Here is a 15,640-nt window from a genome sequence, read left to right on the forward strand (position 1 = left end):
CCTCATGATCCACCTCCCAAAGTGCTGGGATTACAGGTGTGGGCCACCGCATCTGGCCAGCAGATGCTTCTTTACAAGAAATGATGGGTTGTATCATATTCCCATCTTCCATGTTACTGCCCATTCCTTTTTTTTTCTTTCTATTTTTTGAGAAAGAGTCTTGCTCCATCACCTAGGCTGGAGTGGCCCGGTCTCAGCTCACTGCAATCTCCACCTCCCAGGTTCAAGCAAATCTCCTGCCTCAGTCTCCCAAGTAGCAGGGATTACAGGTGTGCCACCATGCTCGGCTAATTTTTTGTATTTTTAGTAGATATGGGTAGGGGGGTTGCCACGTTGGCCAGGCTGGTCTCAAATTCCTGACCTCAAGTAATCCACCTGCTTCGGCCTCCCAAAGTGCTGGGATTACAGGCATGAGTCACCATGCCTGGCCACTGCCTATTACTTTTGAAAGTTGGAGCACTTTACAATCCCACCACTACAGATTTACTCCATTAGCAAGAAATGTTCTTCTGTCCATCAAAAGACAGAATTATCTCTGACTGTGTTGATCAATACACAGCAGCACACTCTCTAAAATCAGAGGATCCATTTCCTGGAGGCAATATCCTAAATGATGGTCATATTTCACTATAGCTAGAGGAGGGGGTGCTCAGACCACACTGGATGTCTCCGGCCTGCTGTATCCTTGATCACATTCATGGATCATTGAGGTGCCAGGAGAAGCAAAGACAAGGTCCATGGAGCAGTTGTGGGCTGGTGACACAAAGGCCACCTGAGGTCTTCCCCACCAAACAGAATGTATGGTAACAGCTGGCAAGGAAAGTGTTGTCAGGCAATACTCTAGAGTCCCAAGTGAAGAAAGAAGATGGAGGAGGGGATCAAATGCAGCCCAGCTGCATGCCAAGTTCCATTCGGTATGGGGGAAGCACTTGGCCCAGTCAGTCAGAGACTGGTGCAGGAGCAGGTGTCTCAAGCTCCCGTGATGACCACATGAGAGAGAAACTAGCAGTCCACTCTCAGACCCAGGGGGATCCCCAAAGGCATCTAACAGAAGAAGCCAGGAGCAAGTGACACTGGCCAAGCCAGTGAAGAGAGGCCAGTCAAATTTGGAAAGCAAAGAAATGTCTTTAAGGCCAGGCACGGTGGCTCGTGCCTGTAATCCCAGCACTTTGGGAGGTTGAGGCGGACAGGTCACTTGAGGGAAGGAGTTCAAGATCAGCCTGATCAACATGGTGAAACCCCGTCTCTACTAAAAATACAAAAATTAGCCATGAATGATGGTGTACACCTGTAATCCCAGATGCTCGGGAGGCTAAGGCAGGAGAATCGCTTGAACTCAAGAGGCAGTGAGCTGAGATTGTGCTACTGCACTCCACGTGGGTGACTGAGTGAGACTCTGTCTCAAAAAAAAAAAAAAAAAAAAAGGAATATATTTAAAATTAGCCTTTACTCTCTAGCCTTGTTTAATAAAAGGCCTGAGTCCCTAGAGGGGCAAGAAGACAACTAAATAGGTCAGAAAGCCAAAGAAGGCATGCTTGCACCAAAAGCAGGCCTCCAGGTGCTGCGAAGCAGAAAATACTATAAACACTACCCTATAAAAGTACCTAATGAGCAGTTTTCATAGCAAGAAATGATAAGATAAAGCTAGACACTACCGCAGAATGCCAGGCACACTGAAGTTCCCATTTTAACGGCACTACAGACTCATCACATATCCCCAGAGACCCTGTCACTCTCTTTCATTACTTTCACTACACCCAGTGATAATGTCCATCCCCAGGCCTCTTGGGAGGTGACAGCACCCTCGCTCTGCCTTACTTTCAGACGAGATCAGGCATGTTCAGGGTGGTATGGCTGTATACTCTGTCTTACTTTCAAACAGTGGTTCTCAACAGAAGAATGCTGCCCTCCCTGGGAACACTGAACCAGGTCTGCAGAGATTTTTGGTTGTCACACTCTGCGGGGAGGGGCGCTATTGGCATCTAGTGCGTGGAGGCCAGGGATGATGCCTGACATCCTAAAATGCACAAGTAGCTCCCACCATAAAAACTTACCCAATTTTAACATGTCGCAGTGCCAGGGCTAAGTAACCCTGCCTGAAAAAAACCATACACAGAGAGGTGCTTTGTAATGGGAATAATTCCCAACTGTAAATTGGACTAAGACCAATTGCTCGACTACTCCTTGGAGCACCCATGCTGTCATTTTTCAGCTCTCCCTGCCACCACATCTACCTGAAATCCCCATGCACCACCGTGGTCCTCTGCTGACGGGGAAAATGGAGGGGAAGCCATTCAATCAGCCTCTCCATAGCTGAGATGGTGCTGGTTTCAGAAGCTCGATACTGCTTAACCCAGGTTTGCACCTGGCGTGGAATATAGTCCCCTAGGGGAAAGAGGATTAGAACATGGTGTGTGATTTCAGCAGCCTCTGAAAATAGCAGGAAAAAAAAACTGCAGTAAAAGCCTTTGTCATGCTCTGCAGCGGGTGGTGTCATGTCTTTGAACACGTTCATTTGCCTTGAGAATTTCCCATGTGATGCTCCTGCCGCCTCCAGGTGGCACTCACTGGCTACTTGGCTGGACTAGCATGGTCTGGGCGCTGTTCCTAGCTGCATGGTCTCCAAGCATGATCTCTGGTCCTCTTAAAGATCTTGTGGCTGGGCACAGTGGCTCATGCCTGTAATCCAAGCACTTTGGGAGGCTGAGGTGAGCAGATCACGAGGTCAGCCTGTCCAACATGGTAAAAACCTGCCTCTACTAAAAAGTACAAAAATTAGCTGGGCCCACAGGTGGTGGGCACCTGTGATCCCAGCTACTTGGGAGGCTGAGGCAGCAGACTTGCTTGAACCCAGGAGATGGAGGTTGAAGTGAGCCAAGATTGTGCCACTGCACTCCAGCATGGGCAAGAAGACCAAAACTCCATCTCAAAAAAGAAAAAAGATCTTGTGAGCTCCGTAATAGCCTTTCATAAATCACTTGTTGGCTAAACAACAGTGGTTAACTGAGCACATGAACTCTGGAGCCAGACTGCCAGGCTTTGAAACCCAGCTCTGCTGTTCTCTAGCTGTGTGATCTCAGACAGGTTACTTAACATCTCTGTGCTTTAGTTTCCTCATTTTGAGATGGTCCTCACAGAGCTGTTGGGAGAATAAAGTATGTAAAGCTCTTGGAACTGTTTTTGGCATGTGGTAAGAACTACACGAGGGCTTGCTGCAGTGGCTCACGCCTGTAATCCCAACACTTTGGGAGGCCAAATCACTGGAGCCCAGGAGTTCAGGGAGAGCCTAGGCAACATGGCGAAACCCCGTCTCTACTAAAAATACAAAATTAGCTGGGCATGGTGATGCGTACCGGGAGTCCCAGCTACTCGAGAGGCAGAGGTGGGAGGATCACATGAGCCCAAGAGGTAGAGGCTGCAGTGAGCCAAGATCACACCACTACACTCCAGTGTGGGTGACAGAGAGAGACCTTCTCTCAAAAAACAAACAAAAAAACTATCCCTGTTGAAGCTGGACATGGTGGGACACGCCCAGAGTCCCAACTCCTTGGGAGGCTGAGACAGGAGGATGGCTTGAGCCCAGAAGTTTGAGACCAGTCTGGCAACATAGTAAGACCCCCTCTCAAATATATATAATATATTCCTGTTAAAAAGAATATTTAGGCCGGGCGCGGTGGCTCAAGCCTGTAATCCCAGCACTTTGGGAGGCCGAGGCGGGTGGATCACGAGGTCAAGAGATCGAGACCATCCTGGTCAACATGGTGAAACCCCATCTCTACTAAAAATACAAAAATTAGCTGGGCATGGTGGCGCATGCCTGTAATCCCAGCTACTAGGGAGGCTGAGGCAGGAGAATTGCCTGAACCCAGAGGGCGGAGGTTGCGGTGAGCCGAGATCGCGCCATTGCACTCCAGCCTGGGTAACAAGAGCAAAACCCCGTCTCAAAAAAAAAAAAAAAAAAAAGAATATTTAGGGGAAAGAGTAAAAAATGAAGAAAAATATGCCTTAAATACCTTTGGTCAGTATCAGAAAAAATATATATGAATGGTCTAATGAGAAAAAATTGCAGGGAATTGAATAGGAGAGTTATTTAAGGAAAAGAAAAAAGAAAAAAATAAGAAAAAATGAAAAACAAGTTGCAGAGAAGAGAGATTGTGTGGTTCATAAAGGGATTTATCGAAGGCCCAAATGCCTAAGTAAGCAACATCTCCATTAAAACTAAACTGGATTTCCAAGGAAGAAGCTAAGTCTGCCTTACCCTTGATTTGTTAATACCCAAAACAATTCAGATCCCAAAGCAGAAGCACTAGTGATGAAACAACCAGCATGACAGACGTGGCCTCCTGCTCACCTTGCTTCCCATAGTCTTCAAGCCCCACAGCCTGGGGATCCACACTGTGAATTTTGCACAGGACTGTGTTCACGGCAGTGTAAATGGCTCGCCTCTGGCTGGGCTCCAAGCCTGGCAGGGAGGGGTCTTTGTAGATGAGGCCTGGGCAGTACTCCATCACATAGAAGGGGGTGCCAACAACACTGGGAGGAACACAGAAGGGTGTTTCAGGAGTCACATTCATTATGTGGCAGGCTGTCAGTCATGACCCTATTCTTTGTCACTGTTCCTGGGTGTATGGGTTGAGAGCTAGTGAAGAGTTCAGACCCAGAGCACTGGACACTTCCTTTTTCCTTTCATATAAGCACAGGGCATTAGAAGTACCCTCTCTTGCAACTGATTGATACACACACACACATACATGCACACATATACCCACATACCTGCACATACACATGTGCATGTACACACATGCACACCTGTCTATGCTTCCTGGACAGCATGCTTCTCTCTTCTCCCTGGTTCATTTGTGTAAGCCACTGGAATTGATTTAGGTGTGATCATGTAGTGAGCAGCAAGGCTCAGAGAGGGGTCTCTGGAGTCACATGGAACCAGGTTATCTGTTATTTTTTTTTTTGAGACGGAGTCTTGCTCTGTCACCCAGGCTGGAGTGCAGTGATGCGATCTCGGCTCACTGCAACCTCCACCTCCTGGGTTCAAGTGATTCTCCTGCCTCAGCCTCCCGAGTAGATGGGACTCCAGGCACACATCACCATAACTAATTTTTGTATTTTTGGTAGAGTCAGGGTTTCACCATGTTGGCCAGGCTGGTCTCGAACTCCTGACCTCAGGTGATCTGCCTGCCTCAGCCTCCCAAAGTTCTGGGCTTATGAGCATGAGCCACTGCACCTGGCTGGAACCAGATTTAAATCCCCACTCTACCCTTACTTGAAGAGTGATTCTGAGGGACTTATTAAACCTCTCCGAGTTTGTTGTTGAGATGGAGTCTCGCTCTGTCACCCAGGCTGGAATGCAGTGGTATAATCTCGGCTCACTGCAACCTCCACCTCCTGGGTTCAAGTGATTCTCCTGCCTCAGCCTCCCAAGTAACAGGGACTACAGGTGTGTGCCACCACCCCCAGATAATTTTTTGTATTTTTAGTAAAGATGGTGTTTCACCGTGTAAGCCAGGATGGTCTCGATCTCCTGACCTTGTGATCTGCCTGTCTCAGCCTCCCAAAACGCTGGGATTACAGGCGTGAGCCACCACGCCTGGCCATGTTGTTTTTTTTTAATCTGTAAAACATAAAAACTTCAAAGGGCAATTCTAAGAACTAAGGGAGCTTCCAGAGTACTTGTTACTTCAAAAAAAATGAATTAAGGGAACAAATATACAGAGTGCCTCATACGGTGTGTGGTTCCAATGAGGGTTCAATAAGTATCCCTTCTTGTTATTGCGGTTATTTTTATCATGTTTTAGTGGTATGAATGGTGCATATACCACCTAGCAGTACTAAAGTGACCCAATGACATTTCATTAATCCATCTTTTGGTCATTAATAGCAATCAGTTTACCTATTTATTTATTTATTTGAGATGGAGTCTCACTCTGTCACCCAGGCTGGAATGCAGTGGTACATTCTTTGCCCACTGTAGCCTCTGCAGTGGTTCATGTCTGTAATCCCAGCACTTTGGGAGGCCGAGGTGGGCAGTTCACCCGCGGTTGAGAGTTCGAGACCAGCCTGACCAACAGGGAGAAACCCTATCTCCACTGAAAATACAAATTAGCTGGACATAGTGGCACATGCCTGTAATACCAGCTACTTGGGAGGCTGAGACAGGAGAATTGCTTGAACCAGGGAGGCAGAGGTTGCAGTGAGCTCAGATTGCACCATTACACTCCAGCCTGGGTGACAGAGTGAGACCCCTTTTTTTGAGACGGGGTCTCACTCTTGTCACCCAGGCTGGAATGCAATGGTGTGATCACAGATCACTGCAGCTTCCACCTCCCAGGCTCAGGTGCTCCTCCCATCTCAACCTTCCAGGTGAGTATGTGGGACTACATGTGTGCGCCTCCATACCTGGCTAATTTTTTGGTTTTTTTTTTAGAGATGGGGTTTTGCCATGTTGCCCTGGCTAGTCTAACTTTTTTTTTAGACATGGGGTTTTGCCATGTTGGCCTGGCTGGTCTCAAACTCCTGGGCTCAAGTGATCTGCCCACCTTGGTCTCCCTAAGTGCTGGGATTATAGGCATGAGCCACTATGCCTAGCTAATGTCTTTATTCTTGAGAGATACATGTTGCCTGAAACTTATTTCAAAAGGTTCAGCCAAAAAAGCATTATAATATGTTAAAACCATACACGTATACACAAACATATATAGAAAGTAAATGTCGAAAAATGTTAACAATGTTTTCATTTTTGATCTAGATGAAGTGTAAACAGGTATTCATAATCTTATTTTTTCTTCTTTCACCTTTTCTGAAGGTTTCAAATGTTTCATAATTAAAATGTTAGGAAAGAAGAGATACTCAAAAAGCATATTACAAAGCTGTTTAAAACAGTTTAGGGCCGGGCAAGGTGGCTCATGCCTGTAATCCCAGCACTTTGGGAGGCCAAAGTGGGTGGATCACCTGAGGTCAGGAGTTTAAGACCTGCCTGACCAACATGGTGAAACCCCATCTCTATTAAAAACATACAAAAATTAGCCATGCAGAGTGGCTGGCGCCTGTAATCCCAACTATTTCGGAGGCTGAGGCAGGAGAACCACTTGAACCCAGGAGGCAGAGGTTGCAATGAGCCAAGATCGGGCCACTATACCCCAGCCTGAGTGACAGAACGAGACTCCATCTCAAAAAACAAAACAAAACAAAACAAAAAACAGTTTAGAAAAACCCTGGAAACTAGATAAATATGTATTTTTGAATGTTAAAAAAGATGTTTTCTACCAATTTTCCCCAAAGTAGGCATATACTTATCCTGCAGGATAACTTAAATATCTGAGAACTTCTGGGAGAGGTTGCTATAAAGTTTCTTTTCCCTCCTACCCAAATTTTATTTGTCTTTAACAAACTGGAATTTGTGTTAGCATATGGGCTTTTCTCTCCTGTAGCCTGAATGTACAATAGCAAAAACAGCTGAACTTTACCTTGAATCTTCACAGAGGTCAAGAACGTTAGGGACAGGTACTCCAGCATTTGCAAGGGCTTTCATAATCCTGCCAGGACAAATAAAAATAAACAAAACTGCTGGCTGAATTGATGAGATTTTCTTGAAATTACTTTTCTTTCTTTGTTTGTTTTTGAGACATAGTCTTGCTCTGTCGCCCAAGCTGGATTGCAGTGGCACAATCTCAGTTCACTGCAACCTTCACAGCATGGGTTCAAGCCATTCTCATGCCTCAGCCTCCTCAGTAGCTGGGATTACAGGTGTACACCACCACGTCTGGCCTGAAATTACTTTTCTGAATTAGAAATACTACATAAATTAAAATGAAATTCTAAAAAATATTCAACTGACCCAAAAGTAAGAAAGAACAAAAAAACAGATGGGACAAACAAAAAACCAATGGTGAAACTGTAGACCTAAATCAAACATATCAATAATTACATTAAATTCAATAGATTAATCGATTCTAATTAAAAGACAGAAGTTGGCTGGCATGATGGCTCATGCCAGTAATCTCAGCACTTTGGGAGGCTGACGGGGAGGACTGCTTGAGCTCAGGAGTTCGAGACGAGGCTGGCCAACATGGTGAAACCGTCTTAACTAAAATTACAAAAAGTAGCCATGCATGGTGGTGTGCACCTGTAATCCCAGCTACTTGGGAAGCTGAGGCATAAGAATCGCTTGAACCCAGGAGGCAGAAGTTGTAGTGAGCCAAGACTGTGCCACTGCACCCTGGCCTGGGTGACAGAGCGAGATTCCATCTCAATCAATCAATCAATCAATGAAATTAAAATAAAAGACAGAAATTTTCAGGTTGGACAGAAAAGGGTGACCTAATTATCTGATGTCTCCAAGAGATATGCCCTAAATATATAAACACAGACAGGTAGCAAAAAAAAAAAAAGGATGGAAATGGAAGCATTATGCAATCACTCAGCATAAGAAAGCTGGTTGGCTACTTTAATATCAGATAAAGCAGGCTTTATGACAGAGTACTACCAGAGACAAAGAGGGATATTTGAAAATGATACAACTGCAAGTTCGTTAGAAAGATATTGCAATCATAAATACGTACGTACTAAACAATGGAGCTCTGAAATACATCGAGTAAAAATGATCAGAATTAAAGAGAAAAAAATGAAGAAATCTACAAGTCTTAGTTGAGATTCTTTTTTTTTTTTTTTTTTTTGACGGAGTTTCGCTCTTGTTACCCAGGCTGGAGTGCAATGGCGCGATCTCGGCTCACCGCAACCTCTGCCTCCTGGGTTCAGGCAATTCTCCTGCCTCAGCCTCCTGAGTAGCTGGGACTACAGGCGTGCGCCAATATGCCCAGCTAATTTTTGTATTTTTAGTAGAGACGGGGTTTCACCATGTTGACCAGGATGGTCTCGATCTCTTGACCTCATGATCCACCCACCTCGGCCTCCCAAAGTGCTGGGATTACAGGTGTGAGCCACTGCGCCCGGCCTCTTGGTTGAGATTCTAACACTCCTTTCTCAGTAGTGATAGAATTAGACAAAAATAGATTATCTAAAGACATATATCTGAACCCACTGCCAACCAACTTGACCTGACAAACATTTCTATATCACTCACTCAGCAACTGCAAAATATACATTATTTTAAAGTAAACACAATTTGTTCACCAAGATAAGTCTTGTGCTGCTCTATAAAATAAACCTCAATAAAAATTGAAATCCAACCTGGCACGGTGGCTCACACCTGTAATCCCAGCATTTTGGGAGGCTGAGGCAGGCAGATCACCTGAGGTCAGGAGTTTGATAGCAATGTGGCCAACACAGCAAAACCCCATCTCTACTAAAAATACAAAACTTAGCCAGGCATGGTGGCTCACACCTGAAATTCCACCTACTCAGGAGGCTGAGGCAGGAGAAATGCTTGAACCCAGGAAGTGGAGGTTAAAACCAGCCAAGTTCATGCGACTGCAATCCAGCCTGGGCGACAAGAGCAAAACTTTCTCAAAAAATAACAAACACAGAATTGAAATCTTGCAGATTATTTATCAGACGTCAATGGAATTAAACTAGAATTAATTCACTTATAATATCTAGAAAAAAATCCCAAATCTTTGAAAATTAAACAATGAAGCAATGCACTTTTTTTCTTTTTCTTTTCTTTTTTTTTTTTTTAAGACAGAGTCTTGCTATGTTGCCCAGGCTGGAGTGCTGTGGCGTGATCTCGGCTCACTGCAATCTCTGCCTCCTGGGCTCAAGCAATTATCCTACCTCAGCCTCCTGATCAGCTGGAATGACAGGCGTGTGCCACCATACCCAGCATATTTTTGTATTTTTAGTAAAGACAGCGTTTCACCATGTTGCCAAGACTGGTCTTGAACTCACCTCAGATGATCCACCTGCCTCAGCCTCCCAAAGTGCTGGGATTACAAACAGGAGTCACCATGCCCAGCCTGAAAAGTGACACATTTAAATGCTTTTATTAGAAAAGAAAAACAGCCAGGTGTGGTGGCTCACGCCTGTAATCCCAGCACTTTGGGAGGCCTAAGCGGGCAGATCACAAGGTCAAGATATCGAGACTATCCTGATCAACATGGTGAAACCCCGTCTCTACTAAAAATACAAAAATTAGCTGGTCATGGTGATGCGCATCTGTAGTCCCAGCTACTCAGGGGGCTGAGGAAGGAGAATTGCTTGAACCAGGGAGGTGGAGGTTGCAGTGAGCCAAGATCGCACCACTGCACTGTAGCCTGGAGCCTGGGAATGAAGGGAGATTCTGTCTCAAAAAAAAAAGGAAAAGAAAAGAAAAGAAAACCAATTTTGCTCCTTAGAAGATTAAAAAAAAAAAAAAAAGGAAGAAAGAATTTAAGTTACTGACAAGATTACATCTTACTAAAATAAAAATAAACCCAGAGTAATTAGATGAAAGGGAATAAAAAGAGCAAAAATAGGCCGGGCGCAGTGGCTCAAGCCTGTAATCCCAGCACTTTGGGAGGCCGAGGCGGGTGGATCACGAGGTCAAGAGATCGAGACCATCCTGGTCAACATAGTGAAACCCCGTCTCTACTAAAAATACAAAAAATTAGCTGGGCATGGTGGCACGTGCCTGTAATTCCAGCTACTCAGGAGGCTGAGGCAGGAGAATTGCCTGAACCCAGGGGGCGGAGGTTGCGGTGAGCCGAGATCGCGCCATTGCACTCCAGCCTGGGTAACAGGAGCGAAACTCCGTCTCAAAAAAAAAAAAAAAAAGAGCAAAAATAAAATAAAAAACAAACAATAGGCCAGGTGCAATGGCTCATGCCTATAATCCCAGCACCTTGGAAGGCTGAGGCAGGTGAATCACCTGAGGTCAAGAGTTCGGGACCATCCTGACCAACTTACCTGAACTCTCTCTCTATGGCATGAGCAGATGGAAGGAGTGTCCCTGGAGGCTTCTTCCTCAGAACCAGAGCACGATTAGCCAGCCTGATATAGTAAGTTGGATTTGACTGCCCATGATCAAACTGAAGGAGTTCCAATGGGCCTGCAAGTTTGAAAACAAAGAAAACTCAAACCGGCCCTGGAAGACAGATCTGAGCAGACATTCTTTCTTTCTAATGAGTTCTGCATTGGGGCTGCAAAATATCCTCATCTGCCATGCAGCACAAGGAAAGTACCTCTTCCCCGTCTGCCTGGAGTGACTGAGTCCCAGGGGCATACCCTGCTAATTCAGGTCCAGGATCATGCGCCACTACAGTTTGGCAAAGGCCACTCATTTTATACCACAGTAATTTTCTCTTTGTGTGAGTGTCAAATTTTGTCCTTCCTGGCAACTCCTGCTCCATGAATAAAAACATGTTCATTCTGTTTATCAAGCACAGACACAGCCATGGCAACCCATCTTGCCAAATGGAATGCTTTAAGCCTAAGGATGAAAGATGCCTTTGCATGTCCCTTTGCCTGACACTGCCAGGACAGCTGAAAGGAACGATGCAGAGGCCTTCAGCCTGACCCAAAGCTGCTTTCATGAGATGCAATTTCCTACTGCACTAGGCTGAATTCTGTAGTTCCCTTGCGGGATCCTGGCTGACGTAAAACTAATTCATTCTCTTGGCCGGGCGCGGTGGCTCAAGCCTGTAATCCCAGCACTTTGGGAGGCCGAGGCGGGCGGATCACGAGGTCAAGAGATCGAGACCATCCTGGTCAACATGGTGAAACCCCGTCTCTACTAAAAATACAAAAAATTAGCTGGGCATGGTGGCGCGTGCCTGTAATCCCAGCTACTCAGGAGGCTGAGGCAGGAGCATTGCCTGAACCCAGGAGGCGGAGGTTGCGGTGAGCCGAGATCGCGCCATTGCACTCCAGCCTGGGTAACAAGAGCGAAACTCCGTCTCAAAAAAAAAAAAAAAAAAAAAAAAAAAAAAAAAAAAAAAACTAATTCATTCTCAGCTCCATAAGAAGACTGAACCCTGGGTGTAGATTGATTTCACTTGATTAGAAGAGCAGGCAAGCAAGGGAAGTCTGCCTGAGTTCTTCCGCCTGGCCAGAGTGGGCGCATCATCTATGCAGAGGCCACTACCAATAATCCAATTGCTGGAAAACATCCTAAAATGAAACTCCATCGATAAAAGCCTTTTCCAAGGAGCAAGCGGTGAAGCCTTTATCAACTGAGAAAAATGTCTTTGTTCGGGCACGGTGGCTCATGCCTGTAATCCCAGCACTTTGGGAGGCCAAGGCAGATGGATCACCTGAGGTCAGCAGTTTGAGACCAGCCTGACCAATATGGTGAAACCCTGTCTCTACTAAAAATACAAAAATTACCTGGGCGTGGTAGAGGGTGCCTGAAATCCCAGCTACATGGGAGGCTGAGGCAGGAGAATCACTAGAACCCAGGAGGTGGAGGATGCGGTGAGCTGAGATCATGCCATTGTACTCCAGCCTGGGCAATAAGAGTAAAACTCCATCTCAAAAAAACTAAATTAAGGTGGGTACAGTGGCTCACGCCAGTAATCCCAGCACTTTGGGAGACTAAGGCAGGAGGATCACCTGAGGTCAGGAGTTTGAGATCAGCCCGGCCAACATGGCGAAACCCCATCTGTACTTAAAATACAAAAATTAGTCAGGTGTGATAGGAGGCGCCTGTAATCCCAGCTACTTAGGAGGCTGAAGCAGGAGAATCGCTCGAACCTGGGAGGCAGAGGTTGCAGTTAGCTGAGACTGAGCCACTGCACTACAGCCTGGGGGAAAAGAACGAGACTTCACTTTAAAAAAAAATTAACTAAACAATTTTTTTAAGTCTCCTTTTTTGTTTTGTTTTTGAGATGGAATCTTGCTCTGTCATCTAGCTGGAGTACAGTGGCTTGATCTTGGCTCACGGCAACCTCCACCTTGGGGCCCAAGGGATTCTGCCTCAGCCTCCTGAGTAGCTGAGACTATAGGCATGCGCCACCACGCCTGGCTAATTTTTTTGTATTTTTAGTAGAGACGGGGTTTCACCATGTTGACCAGGCTGATCTTGAACCCCTGACCTTAGGTGATCTGCCCTTCTCAGCCTCCCAAAGTGCTAGGATTACAGACATAAGCCACCGCACCCAGCTTTTTTTTTTAAGAGACAGTCTTGTTCTGTCACCCAGGCTGGAGTGCAGCAGCACAATCAGAGTTCATGCAGCTCCAAATTCCTGGGGTCAAGTGATCTTCCTGCCTCAGCCTCTAAAGTAGCTGGGATTACAGGCATGTGCCACTATGCCCAGCTAATTTTATTTTTTGTAGAGATGGGGTCTTGCTATGTTGCCCAAGCTGGTCTTGAACTTGTGAGCTCAAGTGATCCTTCTGCCTTAGCCTCCCAAAGCACTGGGCTTATGGGCATGAGCCACTGTACCTGGCCAATGTAACTTTTTTTTTTTTTTTTGAGACAGTTTCGCCCTTGTTACCCAGGCTGGAATGCAGTGGCACGATCTCGGCTCACCGCAACCTCCAGTTCCCGAGTTCAAGCAATTCTCCTGCCTCAGCCTCCTGAATAGCTGGGACTACAGGCGTGTACCACTATGCCCGGCTAATTTTTGTATTTTTAGTAGAGGGGTTTCACCATGTTGACCAGGATGGTCTCGATCTCTTGACCTCGTGATCCACCCGCCTCAGCCTCCCAAAGTGCAGGGATTACAAGCATGAGCCACCGGGCCTGGCCACTTTTTTTTTTTTTTTTTTGAGACAGAGTCTCACTCTGTTGCCCAGGCTGGAGTACAGTGGCATGATCATGGCTCACTGCAACGTCCACCTCCTGGGTTCAAGTGATTCTTGTGCCTCAGTCTCCAGAGCAGCTGGGACTACAGTTGTGCACCACCACACCCAGCTAATTTTTGTATTTTTAGTGGTGACAAGCTTTCACCATGTTGGTCAGAATGGTTTTGAACTCTTGGCCTTAAGTGATCTCCCTGCACTGGCCTCCCCAAATGCTGGCATTACAGAGTGAGCCACCACACCATGGCCACCAATGTAATTTCTTTTTTTTTTTTTTTTTCCCCCAAGATGGAGGGTTGCTCTGTTGCCCAGGCTAGAGTGCAGTGGCATGATCTCGGCTCACTGCAGCCTGTGCCTCCCGGGTTAAAGTGATTCTCCTGCCTCAGCCTCCTGAGTAGCTGGGATTACAGGTGCCCACTACCACACCTGGCTAACTTTTGTATTTTTAGTAGAGGCAGAGTTTCACCATGTTGACTAGGCTGGTCTGAACTCCTGACCTCGTGATCCATCCGCCTTGGCCTCCCAAAGTGCAGGGATTACAGGAGTGAACCACTGCGCCTGGCCTGCCAATGCAACTTCTAAATCGCCTTCACAAAATGGGCTGTCCTCTCAAAGCATTAGAAACGGTAAAATCCTCTGAGCACGTACTGCAGTCCCCAGGTTCCTCCCCTTGTTGAAAGCAGGCAACCACTGCCATACCACACTCTCAGGCAGAAGAGAGGGAAAAGTACACTTTTGGGGATCCATAAAAAGGGAAGTTAATGCTTTTTCTCAAGCAAAACTGAAAGCAGTGCTCAGCTGCACCAGGCCCAATGGCTATTTTCCTCACTGTATAGCTTCTTTGTCTCCAGTACATTCCATTAGGGTTGAAAAGTGAGAAACGGACTGAAAGCTTCACCTTGGAGAGAGTTACCAAAACACAAAAGAAGCCTACATACCTGTGGTCTGGATACCCAGTAAGTCTTTGAGGTACTTCTCCAAGGAATCTTTTGGAATTTCCATTGTCCTTCTCACAGGCCGAGTGTTTGGAACACCTATGCTCAACGTAAAACCCAAGAGAGCTTCTAATTCCTTCACTGCAGTCTCTGGGTCATTAACCTGGTTTCAGAGAGAATATATATATGTAAATTTTTTGTTGTCATTTTTCCCTTCTTTTCACAGGTGTTAAGAATATATATACAGGGCCGGGCGCGGTGGCTCAAGCCTGTAATCCCAGCACTTTGGGAGGCCGAGGCGGGTGGATCACGAGGTCAAGAGATCGAGACCATCCTGGTCAACATGGTGAAACCCCGTCTCTACTAAATATACAAAAAATTAGCTGGGCATGGTGGCGTGTGCCTGTAATCCCAGCTACTCAGGAGGCTGAGGCAGGAGAATTGCCTGAACCCAGGAGGCGGAGGTTGCGGTGAGCCGAGACAGCACCATTGCACTCCAGCCTGGGTAACAAGAGTGAGACTCCGTCTCAAAAAAAAAAAAAAAAAAAAAAGAATATATATACATATATCTTTTTAATTTTACAATTCCTGGTAGTACAGGTGTAGAGAATATACATTGAAGAGGTGCCAGCAGTCAACCCTAGCCTCAGGAGCTCCTATCTGTTTTCTAGGAGGGTAGTGCTTTAGAGGAAAATTACTAAAGAAGTCAGTTCTCTGAGGAAGGCCATTTGGACCCAGAATATTTGACCAATGAGGAAGCAGTAGAATGAGTTTCCTATTCCCATTTAATGCCTAACCACATTGAACTTTCTATTTACAGAGAGAAGCATTGGTCAGGAGTTCACAAAATAGCCAGGCACAATGGTGTGCACCCGTAGTTTCAGCCACCTGGGAAGCTGAGGTGGAAGGATTTCTGGAGCCCAGTTCAAAGCTCTGGGCAACCCAGCAAGACTTCATCTCAAAAAAGATTTCACGGGGGGAGCGTGGTGGCTCACGCCTGTAATCCCTACACTTTG

General features: G+C 46.1%; 1 protein-coding gene across 2 annotated transcripts in view; it reads right to left on the reverse strand.

Moving 5' to 3' along the window:
• ACAD10 (acyl-CoA dehydrogenase family member 10) overlaps positions 1-15,640 on the reverse strand; it is a 73,382-nt gene that overhangs the window by 26,757 nt on the left and 30,985 nt on the right. For both annotated transcript variants that reach the window (XM_074402224.1, XM_039471586.2), the window contains exons 6-10: positions 14,628-14,787; positions 10,855-10,996; positions 7,479-7,547; positions 4,352-4,533; positions 2,235-2,385 (exon numbers count right to left, since the gene is read on the reverse strand). In XM_074402224.1, the coding sequence (XP_074258325.1) occupies positions 2,235-2,385; positions 4,352-4,533; positions 7,479-7,547; positions 10,855-10,996; positions 14,628-14,787 (704 nt within the window). The remainder of the gene's footprint in view (positions 1-2,234; positions 2,386-4,351; positions 4,534-7,478; positions 7,548-10,854; positions 10,997-14,627; positions 14,788-15,640) is intronic.

This window comes from Saimiri boliviensis, chromosome 7 (assembly GCF_048565385.1).
Source record: "Saimiri boliviensis isolate mSaiBol1 chromosome 7, mSaiBol1.pri, whole genome shotgun sequence".
NCBI lineage: Eukaryota > Metazoa > Chordata > Mammalia > Primates > Cebidae > Saimiri > Saimiri boliviensis.